Here is a 19,485-nt window from a genome sequence, read left to right on the forward strand (position 1 = left end):
TCCCCATCCCACCCCCTGGCCCTGTCCCACCCCCGTGTCCCCTGTCCCCGATCCTGTGCCACCCCCCTGTCCCCTGTCCCCCATCCTGCCCCCATCCAAATCCCCATCCCAAACCCCCATCCCAATCCCCATCCCACCCCTGTGTCCCCTGTCCCCAATCCTGTCCCCATCCCAATCCCCATCCCAAATCCCCATCCCACCCCCTGGCCCTGTCCCACCCCCATGTCCCCTGTCCCCGATGCTGTCCCCATCCCAATCCCCGTCCAACCCCCGTGTCCCTGATCCTGTCCCCATCCCAAACCCGCATCCCAATCCCCATCCCACCCCCTGGCCCTGTCCCACCCCCGTGTCCCCGATGCTGTCCCCATCCCAATCCCCATCCCAATCCCCATCCCAATCCCCATCCCACCCCCCTGTCCCCATCCCAATCCCCATCCCAATCCCCATCCCAAATCCCCCCCATCCCAATCCCCATCCCAATCCCCATCCCAAATCCCCCCCATCCCAATCCCCATCCCAATCCCCATCCCACCCCCTGTCCCCATCCCAATCCCCATCCCAATCCCCATCCCAAATCCCCATCCCAATCCCCATCCCAATCCCCATCCCAATCCCCCCCATCCCAATCCCCATCCCAATCCCCATCCCACCCCCCTGTCCCCATCCCAAATCCCCATCCCAATCCCCATCCCAATCCCTATCCCAATCCCCATCCCACCCCCCTGTCCCCATCCCAATCCCCCCCATCCCAATCCCCATCCCAAATCCCCGTCCCACCCCCCATCCCCATCCCTGTCCCAAATCCCAAATCCCCATCCCAAATCCCCATCCCAAATCCCCATCCCACCCCCTGTCCCCATCCCTGTCCTGCCGTGCGGCGCTCCCGGCCGGCGGCCGCAGAGGTTTCCCAGCAGGATCGGTGACTCACAGCCCTGTGGTTCCCCCTCGGGGGGGCCGGGACACCCCACCCCGGCCCAGCCCCGCGGTTTGGCAGCGGCAGGGGGGTGTGGGTGCCAGCTCAGCCCTGCCCGCCCCCCCGGCCCCCCTCACTCGCCTCTCGAATTCTGCCCGCAGCAGCTTCTCCCGCTCCAGCACAGCCACGTGCAGCCGCCCCCACTCCTTCTCCACGTCCAGGGGGTGGTACCCGGGGGGCACCTTCAGCTGCCCCGACTGCACCGCGCCCTGCACACCCCAAATGTCACACCCTGCCTCAAAAGGGGCGTGCTGGGCACTGCCGTGGGACCCCCGGCACCCGGGGACCATCATCCTCCTGGGACCCACCCAGAGCCCCCCAAAACCCCCGACATCCCACAGCCCCCAGGACCATCCATCATCCTCCTGGGACCCACCCAGAGCCCCCCAGTACCCCCGACATCCCACAGCCCCCCATCATCCTCCTGGGACCCAACCAGAGCCCCCCAAAACCCTCGACATCCCACAGCCCCCCATCATCCTCCTGGGACCCACCCAGAGCCCCCCAAGACCCCCGACACCCGGGGACCATCATCCCTCTGGGACCCACCCAGAGCCCCCCAGTACCCCCGACATCCCACAGCCCCCCATCATCCTCCTGGGACCCACCCAGAGCCCCCCAAAACCCCCGGCATCCCACAGCCCCCCATCATCCTCCTGGGACCCACCCAGAGCCCCCCAAAACCCCCGGCATCCCACAGCCCCCAGGACCATCCATCATCCCTCTGGGACCCACCCAGAGCCCCCCAAAACCCCCGGCATCCCACAGCCCCCCATCATCCTCCTGGGACCCACCCAGAGCCCCCCAAGACCCCCGGCATCCCACAGCCCCCCATCATCCTCCTGGGACCCACCTAGAGCCCCCCAGTACCCCCGACATCCCACAGCTCCCCATCATCCTCCTGGGACCCACCCAGAGCCCCCCAAAACCCCCGGCATCCCACAGCCCCCAGGACCATCCATCATCCTCCTGGGACCCACCTAGAGCCCCCCAGTACCCCCGACATCCCACAGCTCCCATCATCCTCCTGGGACCCACCCAGAGCCCCCCAAAACCCCCGGCATCCCACAGCCCCCCATCATCCTCCTGGGACCCACCCAGAGCCCCCCAAGACCCCCGGCACCCGGGGACCATCATCCTCCTGGGACCCACCCAGAGCCCCCCAAAACCCCCGACATCCCACAGCCCCCCATCATCCTCCTGGGACCCACCCAGAGCCCCCCAGCACCCCCGACATCCCACAGCCCCCCATCATCCCTCTGGGACCCACCCAGAGCCCCCCAAAACCCCTGACATCCCACAGCCCCCCATCATCCCTCTGGGACCCACCCAGAGCCCCCCAAAACCCCCGACATCCCACAGCCCCCATCATCCTCCTGGGACCCACCCAGAGCCCCCCGAAGCCCCCAGCCCCGCAGGACTATCATCCCTTTGGGACACACCCCCAGTTTCTCGAGCCCCCTGGCTGCTCAGACCCCCCACCCCTGGAGATCCCAAACACCCCGGACCCTCATCCCTCGGGACCCCAGCCCTCGGTACCTCCAGCGCCTGGAAGATGGCTTTGGAGCGGTTCTTGTCGGCCTCCCGAGCCGGCAGCTCCGTCTCCTTGAACTTGAGGAACTGGCGCCAGAGGATCTGCCCGGGGAGGGGGGCACAGCTGAGCGGGGACCCCCAGCCGCTGCTGCCCCCTCCCCACGTATCCGCCCTCCCCCGCCCCGTTTTCCACGCGTGCAGGGCCGGGGGGAAGGAAGCGGCCGCGCTGGACTCTGCCAGCGGTGACTCACGGCACGGCCAGGGAGGCTGAGTCAGAGGGGCCCCCCCGTGGGGCACCCGGCTCCGTCACGGCTCTGAGCCCCCAAACCCCGCAGACCCCACGCCGGCACCGGCAGGGGCTCGGTGCCACAGCCGCACCCGGCTCTCACGGTGACCCACGGCACGGCACGGCACGGCACGGCACGGCACGGCACGGCACGGCTGGCCCTGGGCTGCCGGGGAGGCTGCCACGCTGGGCATGAGACACCCACAGGGTGGCCACTGGCCGGCTGACACCCCTCACTGGGCATGAGACACCCACAGTGGGGCCACAGGCTGGCTGACACCCCTCAGTGGGCATGAGCCACCAACAGAGGGGCCACAGGCCGGCTGACACCCCTCAGTGGGCATGAGCCACCCCTCATTGGGCATGAGCCACCGACAGAGGGGCCACAGGCTGGCTAGCACCCCTCAGTGGGCATGAGAAACCCACGGTGGGGCCACAGGCTGGCTGGCACCCCTCAGTGGGCATGAGACACCCACAGTGGGGCCACAGGCCAGCTGGCACCCCTCAGTGGGCATGAGACACCCATGGTGGGGTCACAGGCTGGCTAGCACCCCTCAATGGGCATAAGCCACCCACAGTGGGGTCACAGGCTGGCTGGCACCCCTCAGTGGGCATGAGCCACCCACAGTGGGCATGAGACACCCACAGTGGGGCCACAGGCTGGCTGGCACCCCTCACTGGGCATGAGCCACCCCTCACTGGGCATGAGACACCCACAGTGGGGCCACAGGCTGGCTAGCACCCCTCACTGGGCATGAGCCACCCCTCATTGGGCATGAGCCACCAACAGAGGGGCCACAGGCTGGCTAGCACCCCTCACTGGGCATGAGCCACCCCTCACTGGGCATGAGCCACCCACAGTGGGGCCAGCTGGGACTCTGCCCCACGCTGCCCCGGCTACCAGCGGCTCCCGAGGTTGGTCATGGCTGTGGCAGCACCGTGCCTGTCCCTGTGCCCGTCCCCGTGCCAGGCCAGCAGCACTGCTCCTGTCCTCAGCCCAAGCCCAGGGGTGAGACCGAGGTGAGACCCCAGGTGCCGGCGGCCTCACCTCGATCTCCTCGTAGCTGGCAGGGAGGCGACGCTCCTCGAAGAGCGCCGAGTGCTGCCGGCTCCACTGCAGCAGCCCCGTCACCACCTCGTAGTACTCCTGCCAGCGCAGCTGCAGCTCCTGGGGAGGGGACACGCGTGGGGCTGGGGGTGGCACCGCGGGGGCGGCGGCAGCGGTCACCCCCGGCGCCCCAACTCACGTTGGCCTTGACGCCGTCCTGCACCTCGGGCACGCGCGGCATGGCGTCGTACAGGGAGGACACGTAGGTGATGATGGACTTCTCGTCCGGCTGCGCCACGTCCACGTCTGCGGGGAGGGAGCGGGGTCAGCTGGGGGACCCTGCACTGGGGAGGGGTCCGCAGAGGGACCCCACGGGTGACCCCAGCCCGTACCTTCGGGGTCCAGCAGCCGCGTCACCCCCAGGTCCCGCTCGGCCACGGTGAAGGCCTGGTCCAGGTTCTCCAGGTTGCTCTGGCGGTACACCCGGCTCATGTCGATCAGCATTGGCCTGTGGGGAGGGGGACAGGAGGGGTCAGCGGGGCTGTGGGGACCCCAAAACCCCGAGGAGAGCAGGTTCCCCCCCTTCCTGGGGCCGCCATGGCTGCCTCCTCTGCCTGGACTCCTGCCCAGCCACCCCACACCCCACAGCAGGGGAGACCCCCAGAGGCAGCACTGGGACAGGAGGAGCTGGGGGTACACACAGTCCCCAGTGGGAACCCTGGCACAGCCAGAGCCCCCATGTCCTGTGAACAGGGCACCCCAACCCTGCATGGGGCTGACACCCCAAACCTGCATGGGACTGAAACCTCAACCCTGCATGGGGCTGACACCCTGTGGGGCTGACACCCCAATCCCCTGTGGGGCTGACACCCCAACCATGCATGGGGCTGACACCATTGTCCCCTGTGGGGCTGACACCACAATCCTCGGTGGGACTGACACCACAATCTCCTGTGGGGCTGACACGCTGTGGGGCTGACACCCCAATCCCCTGTGGGGTTGACACCACAGTCCCCTGTGGGGCTGACACCCCAATCCCCTGTGGGGCTGACACCCCAGTCCCTTGTGGGGCTGACACCCCAGTCCCCTGTGGGGCTGACACCCCAGTCCCCTGTGGGGCTGACACCCCAATCCCCTGTGGGGCTGACACGCTGTGGGGCTGACACCCCAGTCCCCTGTGGGGCTGACACGCTGTGGAGCTGACACCCCAGTCCCCTGTGGGGCTGACACCCCAATCCCTTGTGGGGCTGACACCCTGTGGGACTGACACCCCAGTCCCCTGTGGGGCTGACACGCTGTGGGGCTGACACCCCAGTCCCCTGTGGGGCTGACACCATTGTCCCCTGTGGGGCTGACACCCCCATCCCCTGTGGGGCTGACACCATTGTCCCCTGTGGGGCTGACACCCCCATCCCCTGTGGGGCTGACACCTTGGGACCCCTTGGAGCTCCGTGCTGGGACCGAGCTCAGCGTGGCAGCGCCTTGGAGCGGAGCACGGCGCGGCTGTGACATCTCCCCCCGTCTGGCACCCGCCCGCGCATATTTGCTCTCCCCAAAAGCACGCGGCAGTCCCAGCAGGACCCGTGGGGACCTGCCTGCCACCGCCCCGGCACGCCAGCGGCGGGCACGGCTCTGCCGGCACGGCCGATGGGCCGGGACTCGTCAGGAGCACGAGGGGATCGGCACAGCTGCCCCGGTGAGCGGGGATGGGCACAGCAGCCCCGGTGAGCGGGGATGGGCACGGCAGCCCCGGTGAGCGGGGATCAATCAGCATGGCAGCCCCGGTGAGCGGGGATCAGCACGGCAGCCCCGGTGAGCGGGGATCAGCACGGCAGCCCCGGTGAGCGGGATTGGCACGGCAGCCCCGGTGAGTGGGGATCAGCACGGCTGCCCCGGTGAGCAGGATTGGCACAGCTGCCCCGGTGAGCAGGGATTGGCACGGCAGCCCCGGTGAGCGGGGATCAGCACGGCAGCCCCGGTGAGCAGGGATCAGCACGGCAGCCCCGGTGAGCAGGGATGGGAACGGTAGCCCTGGTGAGCGGGATTGGCACAGCTGCCCCGGTGAGCAGGGATCAATCAGCACGGCAGCCCCAGTGAGCAGCGATGGGCACGGCTGCCCCGGTGAGCAGGGATGGGCATGGCTGCCCCGGTGAGCAGGGATGGGCACGGCAGCCCCGGTGAGCAGGGATGGGCACGGCTCCCCGGTGAGCAGGGATCAGCACGGCTGCCCCGGTGAGCAGGGATCAGCACGGCTGCCCCGGTGAGCAGGGATCAATCAGCACAGCAGCCCCGGTGAGCGGGATTGGCACGGCAGCCCCGGTGAGCAGGGATGGGCACGGCAGCCCCGGTGAGCACACGGCTGCCCACGGACACACGGTACCACCACGACACCCACCTGTGCCGGTGAATGATGGCATTGAAGAGGCGCCCGTCCCGCCAGCTGGTGGTGAAGTTGTCACAGCGGAGGCCCTGGTAATCCTCCACCATCCGCTGTGACCAGAGCAGCAGCTTCTCCTTGGCTGTCATGTCCTCCGACTGCCCCGTCACCTGGATGTCTGAGATCTGCCAGGACACGGCCGTTACTGTGGAAACCGGCACCGGCACGGCGACCCTCGCTGCAGGGCAGTGACACCGCTCCTGCCCCACTGGAGGGGACCAGACCGGCCCGGGGAGACCCCCGGCCCCACGGCACCCTGGCCCCTGGGCACCTCCGCCCAGTCCCTCCCCGCCGGGCTCACCTGGAAGTGGAGGATGATGGTCCAGATGAGCCCCAGCGTCAGCTTGGGGTTGCCGTCGGCGATGTCATCGTTGCGGATGTTCACCAGCTTCACCTGCAGCACAGGACGCGCGCGGCTCAGGGCTGGGGCAGCGCGGCTCAGGGCTGGGGCAGCGCGGCACAGCCCAGGGCTCCTGGCACGCCGGGGCTCCCACCCCATCCATCCTCACCTGCCGGTGCTTCAGGTAGTTGAGGGCAATCTGGACATTCTGCAGCTTGTGGAAGCGCATCCGGCCCTTCTCCCGGGGCTGGGGGAGAGGAGGGCGGTGAGTGCGGGCCCTGCCTCGTCCGGCCACCGCAGCCCCCCGCATGGCCCGGCCGTGATGCCACCGCACCGGGCTGTCACCCCGGCTGTCACCCCGGCTCTGCCCGGCCCCTCCCAGCACATGCCGATGGCACCCGCCCTCGCACTTTGTCCCCGCAGGGGTGGGGACGCTCCCCGCGCTCCCCCCGCCGGCACAGGCTGTTCCCACGCCGCACCCGACACCGGCACCGTCCCGAGGGGAGCCGAGGGTGGGCACGGCAGCCGCTGCCCGCCAGGACCGGGACCGGCCCCGGTGCCGATGCACCACGCGTGGCCACCATCATGGCCACGCCATGTGTCCCTCGCCATGCAGGTCCCCAGCACGCTCCGTGTCCCCTCAGCACGACCAGGAATTGCCAAGCTGGGTGAGTCCCCCAAACTTGTGGGTCCCAGCCAGGGTCCCCTGGGTCCTGCCCAGACCCCCACACGTTCCTGCCCCACGGCAATGCCCACATTCCACCAGCTGAGCCCAGATTTGGCTGCCAGGAGAGCTGGGGACTCCATCAACCCCTGGTACTGCTCAGAACAGACCAGGGCCACTCCTGTCCCACAGAAAGCGGCCAGCACAGACCCGCAGCCACGCGGGGCCAGGGCCAGCCCTATTGCGAGTCCCAGGGAGTTGGTGGCCACGTGCCACCCCTTGCCAGCCACCCCGCAGAGCCGGCAGCACATCCTGCAGTGGTGCTGGGAGCCACAGTCCAGCTCCAGCCTGCCGAGGCCCAGCACGGTGGGATCGCTCCCAGCGATGCTGCTCGTGGAAGGAGACTCCTCTCTCGCTGCTGCCACTGAGCCCCGGCCCAGGGAAACCCACCCCCACAGCTCTCGGCATCAGGGGGCACCAGGACAGGCAGAGCATGCAGCCAGGGCACCGGGACGGCACTGGGACGGGCAGGGCACATGGCACAGGACTCATGGCACAGGGCTCATGGCACAGGGCTCATGGCACATGGCTCATGGCACACGGCACAGGGCTCATGGCACACGGGTGGCACAGGGCTCATGGCACATGGCACATGGCTCATGGCACACGGCACAGGGCTCATGGCACACGGCTCATGGCACATGGCACAGGGCTCATGGCACATGGCTCATGGCACATGGCACATGGCTCATGGCACACGGCACATGGCTCATGGCACACGGCACATGGCTCATGGCACACGGCACAGGGCTCATGGCACACGGCACACGGCTCATGGCTCATGGCACACGGCTCATGGCACACAGCACAGGGCTCATGGCACACGGCACAGGGCTCATGGCACACGGCACAGGGCTCATGGCACATGGCTCATGGCACACGGCACAGGGCTCATGGCTCATGGCACACGGCACATGGATGGCACACGGATGGCACACGGATGGCACACGGCATGCAGAGAGTCCTGGGACATGCTCGGCACCGCTCCGTGCCGGTGCCACAGCGCCGGTCGCCGTGCGGGGCCATGCCAAGAGCTGACGGCAGAACCACTCACCAACCGCAAGGTCCGCAGGACGTCGCGCTCCCGGGGCTGCCCCGGCCGAGCCGAGCGGAGAGGAGCAGAGAGAGGAAGGAGGAAGAGGAGGCAAAGGCGGCGGTGGGCCGGGGGCCGGCGCCAGGAAGCAGAGAGGGCACCAAAGCAAAGAGAGGTTAGAGGCGGGGGCGGGGGGCGCGGGCACTCCGGGGTCACCGGGACAGACCGACGGCCAAGCAGGAAGAGAGGGAACAGAGGCAGGCAGCGAGGGCGAGGATGAGGACAAGGAAGGCCGGCGGAGAGGAGCCGGCGCGTGGCGGGGAGCGGGGCGCGGCGCGGCACCTTACCAGCGTGTCACCCGACAGCACCTCCAGCAGCGAGATGAGGTTGTGCCCGTCCCGCAGGTCCTCGTACAGGTCGTTGACGTGGCGCTGCGCCTGTGGGGACGGCTAGGGTGTCAGCGGGGCCGGGGACAGCCGGGCACGGGCGCTCACACACAGCCCCACGGTGTCCCCGGTGCCACGGCCCCACACACACACACGGCAGCTCCCCCCCGTGCCAGGACGGCTCCAGCATCGCTCCAGCATCGCTCTGGCATGCACAGAGACCCACGGGAAGGGGTCAGAGCCCCCCACCCACCACGGAGGGGTGAGACCCCCCCCCCAGCACAGCGGCAGCCGCAGGGGTCCGTCCCCGGGCAGGGGAAGGGGGTGTGCAGGGAGGAAGAGCGCAGTGGGACAGAGAGAGAGGAAGGACCTACCTCTGGTCGCCAGTGCTGCGCAGGGCAGAGAGAAGAGAGCGGTTAGGAGAGAGCAGAGGGGGGAGCCAGGAGGGGCAAAGTGTGGTGGCACCGCGATGGCACTGCGGGCTCAGGGACATGTGACACACGCTGGCGGGGCTGGGCCGTGTCCCAGCGTGTGCCAGGTGCCACGGTGGGGCTCTGCCCGTGCCAGCACGCTGCCTGGGAATGGGGACTGGCAGGAGTGGGACGGGACTGGGGGCCTCAAGGCACAGGACACATCCCCAGGTGCCAGGGGCACCGTTCCCATGGCATAGGTGGGAGGGCAGCAGGAGGGCAGATCCCACCGGGAGGGCAGACCCCCACCACGGAGGCAGCTGAGGGGCCTCGACCAGGGTGTGGCAGCGGTGCTGGCACCAGGGACCCTCCAGTGCCACGTCCTTGGCCGTTCCAGCACACGGGGCTGAGGCTGGCGGTGATTTGGGGCCTGGGACGGCTGGGCACTGCTGGGGCTGCGGTGCCCACTGGCCAGTGGGTGCCCAGGGACTGCTGGGGCAGCGGTGCCCGCTGGACTGGGGGTGCCCAGGGACTGCTGGGGACTGCTGGGCACTGCTCGGGACTGCTGGGGACTGCTGGGGACGGCTGGGCTCTGCTGGGGACGGCTGGGCTCTGCTGGGCACTGCTGGGGACTGCTGGGGACTGCTGGGCACTGCTGGGGACTGCTGGGCACTGCTGGGGACTGCTGGGCACTGCTGGGCACTGCTGGGGACTGCTGGGCACTGCTGGGGCAGCGGTGCCTGCTGGACTGGGGGTGCCCAGGGACTGCTGGGGCTGCGGTGCCCACTGGCCAGTGGGTGCCCAGGGACTGCTGGGCACTGCTGGGCACTGCTGGGCACTTCTGGGGACTGCTGGGCACTGCTGGGGACTGCTGGGGACTGCTGGGGCTGCGGTGCCCGAGGACTGGCGGTGCCTGTACCTTGATAAGGTGCTTGTTGACCCATTTGGTGAAGGTTTTCTTCTGGACACGATCTCGCTCATCTGCAAGAGAGGAGAAGGACAGGTGAGCCAGCGGCAGCGGGATGGTGGCACGGCAAAAACCAGGCCCCGCCGGTGGCACCGCAGGGCACGGCTGGCGCAGGAAATGATGAGCCAACCGCTCTGGGGAAGCACGGTGAGTCACGGGGTGTGGGGAAAGGAAACAGCTAACGGGGACCGGCCCCTGCGTGCCAGCACCCACCAGCACCCAGCAGCGCCTCAACACCCAGCAGCGAGATTAGATCAGTTGGCCAGAGCACGGTGCTAATAGCACCGAGGTTGAAGGTTCAACCCCGGTACGGACAAATTAAGAGTTGGACTTGGCGATCCTTGTGGAATTCCTTTCGGCTCAGAATATCCCCTGTGACGGCTCAGGGCAGGAGGTGCCCACCTGAGCGCTCCGGCAGTGCCGTGAGGAGCCCCAGCAGTGCCCTGGGCTCAGTGGGCGCTGGCTGAGAGGGGTGGCCGTGGCACACAGGCCATGGGGTGTCTGTCCTGGCACCACCCCGGCACAGCTCCAGCCCCACAGGCAGGGCCCTGGTGGGACACGTACAGGATGGAGGCGAGCCCACGCAGCGTCTGGGGACACTCCAGGACACCCCCGGGACAGCCTCCTCTGTGGGCACAGGGCCAAGCAGGGCTGCAGTGAGTCACGGCGCTCCCTGCCCGCTGCCCTGTCATTAGGGGATGGCATGGGAACGATGACACATCGGGATGGGAACCCGGGATCCCACAGGATCCACCCGCCACGGCACCCGCTACCGGCACCCTCTGCCCCGCACCCCGCCAACCCCCGGCGCCCCGCCGCCAGCACCCGTTCTGCCGTCCCCCAGGTCCCCAGAGCCACCCCCAGTGCCCGGGAGGGCTCGGAGGCCAGAAGCGACACCCCACACGCGTGGGGCGATGCCAGCGGTGCCGCGGCAGCCACAGGGCCCCCCCTGCCCTCGCCGTGGCGAGTCGGGCGCTGCGTGCCGGGTCTTGCCCTGGCGGAGCGTGCCGGGATCTGCCCACGCGGCACCCAGCGCCCACAGCCGAGGCTCCCCGGGGACGCAGCCCCGTCCGCCCCGCGGTGCCGCTCAGCCGGGCCGGGCCGCGCCGGGCCGGGCCGGGCCGGGCCGGGAGGAAGGAAGGGAGGGAGGAAGGGAGGGAGGAAGGAAATGTGGGGCACCCGAGCGGGGGGCACCCACAGCGGACCCCGGCAGCCGCGCCCACGGCTCTGACACCCCCGGGGTCCCCAGCGCGGCGCCCGCCCCGCGGGGAAGGCACAAGGACCGGAGCGGCCGGGGCTGCCGGGCAGGGCGTGGCAGGAAACCACCGCGGGCACCGGGGATGGAGCTGGGCGGCGGCGAGGGGTCTGCTGCCGTCCGGCCCAGCGCGGGGGTCTGCCCCACAGCCCGCCCCACAGCCCGCCCCAGCGCGGGGGTCTGCCCCACAGCCCGCCCCAGCGCGGGGGTCTGCCCCACAGCCCGCCCCAGCGCGGGGGTCTGCCCCACAGCCCGGCCCGAGAAATCTCCCCGGCGCGGGGGTCGGAGCCCCAGCCCGCCCTGGGGACACCAACCTGGGGACACCGCCCCGGCATGGGGCTGTGCCCCAGGCACTCCGCTCTGCTGCGGGGGGCTGCCCCACGGCCTGCCCGGGGGACACGGAGCCAGCACCGGGGTGTCCCCCGGGGACCCCGCCCCGCTCTGGGGGTCTGCCCCACGGCCTGCCCTGGGGGACACGGAGCCAGCACCGGGGTGTCCCCCGGGGACCCCGCCCCGCTCTGGGGGTCTGCCCCACGGCCTGCCCTGGGGGACACGGAGCCAGCACCGGGGTGTCCCCCGGGGACCCCGCCCCGCTCTGGGGGTCTGCCCCACGGCCTGCCCTGGGGGACACGGAGCCAGCACCGGGGTGTCCCCCGGGGACCCCGCCCCGCTCTGGGGGTCTGCCCCACGGCCTGCCCTGGGGGACACGGAGCCAGCACCGGGGTGTCCCCCGGGGACCCCGCCCTGCTCTGGGGGTCTGCCCCACGGCCTGCCCTGGGGACACCGCCCCGGGTGGGGGATGCGGCGGTGGGGCGGCCCCTCCCAGGCCCCCCCGGGCCGTACCTTTGCGGCCCTCGGCCGCCCGCAGCACGGCCAGGTACAGGTTGTCCTCGGAGCCCGTTCGGGCCGGAGCCTCGTCCGAGCTGCGCCGCGGCCGGGACATGCTGAGCCCGACACCGCCGCTCTCCCCTCCCGCTCCGCCGCCGGTCCCGCCGCGAGTGGGGCGGCCCGGGGAGGAGACGGGGCTCTCTCCCCCCGCCCCACGCCCCACGCCCCGACCCTGCCCACAGGAAACTCCCCAGCTTTAACCCTTCCCTCCCTGCGCCTGCAGGCGGCACGGGACACGGAGGCACGGACCAGCCGCGGGGCACTCCACGAGGAGCCGGCAGCCCCAGCCCCACACGCGGGGACCCCCGGATCTGCAAGCGCGGGGAGCGGGACCCTCGTTCCTGAAGATGGGGGTGCTCAGAAACCCCTCACCCCTCACCCGGGGCGGCCGGACCCCGCCCCACGCCTCAGGCCCACGGGTCCGGGGAGGGTGGGACCCACAGCCTGGGGCTGTCGGACCCCCAGTCACCACACCTCAGGACCACCAGCTCTCCAAGCTCCACAGGCTCAGCTCCCCCAGGTTTCCAGGTCAAGACCCTCCTTGCCCCTCACAGAGGGTCCCCAGAACCTTCAGTGCCTGTTTTGGCACCACCCGGTCCCGCAGCCCAGGGACCGCCCCAGAGCCCCCAGCAATGCCCTGGAGCTGTAGGACCCCTGCTCCCCCCAGCTGGGGCTCAAACCCCCAGCGTCACCAGCCCCAGCTCGCACATCTGAGGGGCTCAGACCCCCAGGGCCCCTCTCGGGGGGTTCAGGTCAGAACCCCCCGGGCTGCAGGATCCCCGGGAGGGGGGTCCGAGCCCCACAGACTCCGCCGGGGGTCCCCATGCACGCCCCAGCCCCACCAGCAGCTCCGCTCCGGACGAGCACCCCAGCAGAGCTCTCCACACCCCACCCTGTGCCCCACAGCACCCACGGGCTCTCGAATCGAGCACCGGCAGCGCTGCAGGAATCCACGGAATTCCCAGGGATTCATCTCCCACCGCCCTCCCCCAGAGGGTGGCAACGGGGTGAATTCCGGGGTTGTGCCCCCCTGGGTGCTGCATCCCCCTGGAACATCCCCCCGAGGGGCACTCGGGGCTGGGGACCCCCGGGGGGGCTGGCACAGCCCCTGGGGTGACAGGGAGCGGGCAGTCCTGCCCATGGCAGCAGCACCCACGTCACCAACGCCACCCACGTCACCCCCGGCAGCTGCTGGGGAAAGCGCAGCTGCGGGTGCTCGGAGCGCTGCCAGCCTGGCATCGCCAACACCCCAGCACCTCGCTCTGCACCCCAACATCTGAGTCTGCACCCCAACACACGCGTCAGTGCCCTAAGGCACTCATCCTGCACCCCAACGCCCCTGTCTGCACCCCAAAATCCGAGTCTGCACCCCAGCACCTCGCTCTGCACCCCAACATCTGAGTCTGCACCCCAACACACGCGTCAGTGCCCTAAGGCACTCATCCTGCACCCCAACGCCCCTGTCTGCACCCCAATGCCTGAGTCTGCGCCCCAAAATCCGAGCCTGCATTCTAACATCCATGTCTGCACCCCAACGCTCCTGTCTGCACCCCAACACTCGAGTCTGCACCCCAATATCCGTGTCCGCACCCCAACACCCCTGTCCGCACCCCAACATCCATGTTTGCACCCCAATATCCGTGTCCGCACCCCAGTATCCGTGCCCGCACCCCAACACTCGAGTCTGCACCCCAATATCCGTGCCCGCACCCCAATGTCTGTGCCCGCACCCCAACATCCATGTTTGCACCCCAATATCCGTGTCCGCATCCCAATATCCGTGCCCTCACCCCAACACTCGAGTCTGCACCCCAATATCCGTGCCCGCACCCCAATATCCGTGCCCGCACCCCAACACTCGAGTCTGAACCCCAATATCCGTGCCCGCACCCCAATATCCGTGCCCTCACCCCAACACTCGAGTCTGCACCCCAATACCCGTGCCCGCACCCCAATATCCGTGCCCGCACCCCAACACCCGCCGTGCGGCGGGCAGTGCCCGTCCTCAGTGCGGAGTCCAAGGCCGCGGGGCCGCGCCGCGTCCTGCCGTGACTCACGGTCCAAGCGCGCCGCTGGGAGCCCCGCCGGCCCCCGCCCACCCGCGACAGCCGCCCCGGCACCCACCCGCGACTCTCCGCGCCTGCGGGGGCCCCTCAGGGAGCGGCAGCCGCGGCCGGGCCGATGCCCGCTGGGACAGAGCCAGCGCGGCCGCCGCGGAATGCGGGCGGCACCGGCCCGGCCCCGGCCCCGGCACGCACATTTTTCCGCCGAGAGCGCATCTGGCACAGGCGCATCTGGCACAGGCGCATCTGGCACACGCACATCTGGCACACGCGCATCTGGCACACGCACATCTGGCGCCCGGAGCGCGGTGGGAGCCCTGCTGACGCACGTCGGGGGAGGCAGGGACTCCCCGGGGCCGCGGCTACCGCCACACGGCCGAAGGTGCCACCGGACGAGGGAAGGACACGGAGGTGACACTGCCAGGGCGGTGACAAGGGTGGCACCGCTGTGGTCTGGCACCTCGCTCGCACGGGCCGAACCGCTCCCGACGTTCCGAGCCGGGGCCGGAGGGTTCTGAGAGCCTGGGATGGCTCCGGGGTGAGGGGCGGAATCGCACCCCCAGCACCGGCACCCCCGGCACCCCCGGCACCCCCGGCACCCCCGGCACCGGCACCCCCGGCACCCCCGGCACCCCCATCACCGGCACCCCCGGCACCCCAGCACCGGCACCCCCGGCACCTCCGGCACCGGCAGGTACCGACCGGGAGGACGCGGCGGCGTCAGAGCGGGCGCTTTGAAGACCTGCCGGGGCGGCTCCTGGCACCGTCCCCGGCGGCTCCCGGGGTAGGCGGCGCCCGGTTCCCGGCCCTGGCGGCTCCCGGCTCCGGCAGCTCCCGGCTCCAGCGGCGCCCGGCTCCGGCGGCTCCCGGCTCCGGCGGCTCCCGGGCCAGCCGGGCCGGCCGGGCAGGAGCGCCTCAGCCTCGCCCGCGGGTGCCGACGCCACCGGGCCGGCCCGGCTCCCTCCCACGGCGTCTCCCACCCTCGGGGCTCCGAGGGAACCCCCGGGAGCCGCCGGGCCGCCCCCGCCCGGACGCTGCGCCAGGCACGGAGCGGGCACCGGGGCTGCACCGGCGCCGTGGTGACAGCCGGGTGACACCGCCACGCACCGGGCCGGGACAACGGGCCAGCAAAGCCCCGGGGGGCTCCGGGCACCGGCCCGAGGACACGGGAGCACCACGGAGACCTCGAGCCCCGTGCCCGGAGCGCCAGGAGGCGCCGGGGTCTGCGGGCACCGGCAGCGAGCGGGGGGTGGCAGCGGGGGGTGGCAGGGCCCGGGGGCACGGGGACAACAGCGGGGAGAGGGACAGCACCAGGGGGACCTGAGCAGGGAGGATGGGCACAGGGACACACGGACACACGGACACACGGACACACGGACACAGGGACACACGGACACAGGGACACACGGGCACGGGGACAAACGGACACACGGACACACGGACACAGGGACACAGGGACACACGGGCACAGGGACACATGGACACACGGACACACGGGCACAGGGACACAGGGACACACGGACACAGGGACACAGGGACACACGGACACACGGACACACGGACACAGGGACACACGGACACACGGACACAGGGGCACAGGGACACACGGGCACAGGGACACATGGGCACACGGGCACAGGGACACACGGACACAGGGACACACGGACACAGGGACACACGGGCACAGGGACACACGGGCACAGGGACACATGGACACACAGACACACGGGCACCTGGGCACAGGGACACACGGACACACGGACACACGGACACAATGACACACGGACACAATGACACACGGGCACAGGGACACACGGACACACGGGCACAGGGACACACGGACACAGGGACACACGGACACACGGACACTGGGACACACAGACACACGGACACACGGACACACGGGCACACGGACACAGGGACACACGGACACACAGACACACGGGCACAGGGACACATGGGCACACGGGGCACACGGGCACAGGGACACACGGACACACGGACACACGGACACACGGACACATGGACACACGGGCACAGAGGGCACGGAGGGCAGGGGCTCCCTGAGGTGCGGGGGGAGCACGCCAGGCTGGGTGGGCACGGGGAGCTGAGACAGACACACGGCCTGCACACACAGACAGACAGACACACGGACACACGGCCTGCACACACACACAGACGGACAGACACACAGACAGACAGACACACGGCCTGCACACACAGACAGACAGACACACGGACACACGGCCTGCACACACACACAGACGGACAGACACACAGACAGACAGACACACGGCCTGCACACACAGACAGACAGACAGACGGACACACGGCCTGCACACACAGACAGACAGACGGACAGACACACACACACAGACAGACACACGTACACACGGCCTGCACACACAGACAGACAGACGGACACACAGCCTGCACACACAGACAGACGGACACATGGCTTGCACACAGACAGACAGACGGACATATGGGCACACGGCCTGCACAGACAGACACACGGACACACACACACAGACAGACACACGGCCTGCACAGACGAACAGACAGATGGACAGACACACAGACAGACGGACACACGGCCTGCACACACAGAGACAGACAGACGGACACATGGCTTGCACACAGACAGACAGACGGACACATGGACATACGGCCTGCACAGACGAGCAGACACACACACAGACACACACACAGACAGACAGACGGACACACGGACAGACACACACACAGACAGACAGACGGACACACAGACACCAGGACACGCAGACACACGGACACACACACGGACACAGACACACGGACACACACATACACACACGGACACACACACACGGACACGGACACACACACACACAGATGGACACACAGATGGACACACAGACACAGACACACGGACACACACACACACAGATGGACACACAGACACACGGACACACACAGGGACACACCCGAGCCCATGGACACACACAGTCACACACACACACACACGGACACACACACACACAGATGGACACACAGATGGACACACAGACACACACGGACACGGACACACGGACACACACACGGGACACACACACGGGACACACACACGGGACACACACACGGGACACAGACACACACACACAGATGGACACACAGACACACACAGACACGGACACACGGACACACACAGGGACACACCCGAGCCCATGGACACACACAGTCACACAGGGCTGGGCACAGCCGAGCGCTCGCTGGCGCACACGCTCGCAGGCGAGCCCCAGGGGCACACACAAACAAACACACGCACACATTTACACAATCACCCCCTCCCTGCTGAGCCCGCCCCAAACTCCGCGCGGCTCAGCCCTGCCCTGGGGGTGGGGTCACAGAGGGGGCGTCACTCGGGGGGGGGGGGAACGGCGCAAACCCCGCCCTTCCCTGTGACCCCCCGCCCTCCCGGGTCCCCCCCGTCCCGCCGCTCCCGCGCCCCCACCGCCAACCCCCCCCGCGCTCCCCTCCCGCCCCGGCAGCCCCCCGCTCCCTCCCCCGCGCCCCCCCGGTCACCGGTGCAGCAGAGCCGGGCGCTCAGGTACCGCCGCCGCTCGGGCCCGGAGCCGCCGCTCAGCCAGTCCCCACCGGCACCGGGGCTCGACATGGCCGCGCCGCTCCAGCCGCCGGGACGGGACGGGACCCACCATCCACCGAGCGACCGACGGAGCCACGGCCGGGACCGAGCAGCGGCACCGGGCGGACGGGACGGGCGGGGGGGGGAAACGGGCGGGACCCGCCCCGCTCCGCCCCGCCCTCCCCTCGGCGGCTCCGGCTGCGCCACCGCCCGCAGCACCCGGGGAAACCCGAGGGATCCGAGGGGGAACCCCATCCCGCACCCCGGGGCGGTCTCCGGACGGGACACCCCCTCCGGCACTCGGGACCCCCGTGCCGGGACTCTGCACCCCACAAAGCCGGCACGCAGCAGCCCCCTGTGCCCCCCACCCGCGCCCCTCCGCCCGGAGCCCCCTGGACCAGCCAGCGCTGCACTCCTGGCACCCCGAAATCTCCCGCGGCCTCGTCCCGGCCCCTCGGCACACACAGAGCCCCCGGGGTGGGGACAGCTCCTGTCCCCCCGCACGAACCGCTGGCTCCAGCGCCCGTTCCTCCCGGCTTCCCGTCCCCACCGGGGTCCCTGTGCCAAGGGCAGCCCCCAGCGCGTTCTCCGGGGGGTCCCCACGGACGCCCCCCAAGCTGCCGGGACCCCCTGTGCCCAACGCCGAGTCCCGCTGCCCCCGGCCGCGGTCGGAGCAGCCCGGCAGCACACGCGGGGCCGGACCTGTTCGTGCTGGGAAGGGGAACGGGGGTCCTGGGGGGTGCCACGGCATCCCGATCCCCCCGACCCCCCGGGCCGCCGCTCACCTTCTCCCGGCCCGCAGCAGCAACAGCAGCAGAGCGAGAAGCCCATGGCACGGCCCGGCCCGGCCCGGCGCCCCCCGCCCCGCTCGGCGGCCGGGTGGGAGTGCGGCGGAATCCGTGCCCGGAGCGCGGCCAGAGCGCGGCCGGTGACTCACCCAGCCCACGGCCTCACCCAGCGCGGCTCCTCCTGCTCCCGGCCAGCGGGGAGCCCAACCCCGGCCACGCTGCTGGGACCCCCAGACCCGCACGGCTCTGGGCAGAGCGCAGCGGGCAGCTGGACACAGCTGGAGGGGCTCGAACCAGCAGGAATGGTGTGGTGCGGCACGGCATGGCATGGCATGGCATGGGCACAGCCAGGCATGGCACGGCATGGCACGGCATGGGCACAGCCAGGCATGGCACGGCATGGCACGGCATGGGCACAGCCAGGCATGGCACGGTATGGCACAGCATGGCACAGTGCGGCATGAGCACAGCCAGACACAGCCAGGCATGGCATGGCACGGCCCAGCTAGCTATGGCACAGCCAGGCACAGCCATGGCACAGCCAGGCACAGCCAGGCACAGCCACGCATGGCCTGGCACAGCACAGCACAGCCATGGCACAGCCAGCTATGGCACAGCCAGGCACAACCAGGCACAGCCAGGCACGGCCTGGCACAGCACAGCCAGGCACAGCTATGGCACAACCAGGCACAGCCGTGGCACAGCACAGCCAGGCACAGCCAGCTATGG

General features: G+C 70.0%; 1 protein-coding gene across 23 annotated transcripts in view; it reads right to left on the minus strand.

Moving 5' to 3' along the window:
* Positions 1 to 19,485, minus strand: part of PLEC (plectin) — a 127,049-nt gene that overhangs the window by 79,775 nt on the left and 27,789 nt on the right. For 7 of the 23 annotated variants that reach the window (XM_086875582.1, XM_086875426.1, XM_086875417.1 and 4 more), the window contains 12 exons: positions 10,090 to 10,151; positions 9,135 to 9,149; positions 8,722 to 8,811; positions 8,396 to 8,431; positions 6,787 to 6,864; positions 6,579 to 6,671; positions 6,236 to 6,402; positions 4,233 to 4,348; positions 4,040 to 4,146; positions 3,841 to 3,960; positions 2,513 to 2,608; positions 1,055 to 1,182 (listed from right to left, as the gene is read on the minus strand). In XM_086875582.1, the coding sequence (XP_086731708.1) occupies positions 1,055 to 1,182; positions 2,513 to 2,608; positions 3,841 to 3,960; positions 4,040 to 4,146; positions 4,233 to 4,348; positions 6,236 to 6,402; positions 6,579 to 6,671; positions 6,787 to 6,864; positions 8,396 to 8,431; positions 8,722 to 8,811; positions 9,135 to 9,149; positions 10,090 to 10,151 (1,108 nt within the window). Of the gene's footprint in view, positions 1 to 1,054; positions 1,183 to 2,512; positions 2,609 to 3,840; positions 3,961 to 4,039; positions 4,147 to 4,232; positions 4,349 to 6,235; positions 6,403 to 6,578; positions 6,672 to 6,786; positions 6,865 to 8,395; positions 8,432 to 8,721; positions 8,812 to 9,134; positions 9,150 to 10,089; positions 10,152 to 12,235; positions 12,390 to 17,907; positions 18,091 to 19,485 lie in introns of those variants that run through there. The other 16 variants (XM_086875451.1, XM_086875561.1, XM_086875411.1 and 13 more) reach the window with 9 other exon arrangements.

Source organism: Cyanistes caeruleus, chromosome 1 (assembly GCF_971803275.1).
Source record: "Cyanistes caeruleus chromosome 1, bCyaCae1.hap1.1, whole genome shotgun sequence".
Classification (NCBI taxonomy): domain Eukaryota; kingdom Metazoa; phylum Chordata; class Aves; order Passeriformes; family Paridae; genus Cyanistes; species Cyanistes caeruleus.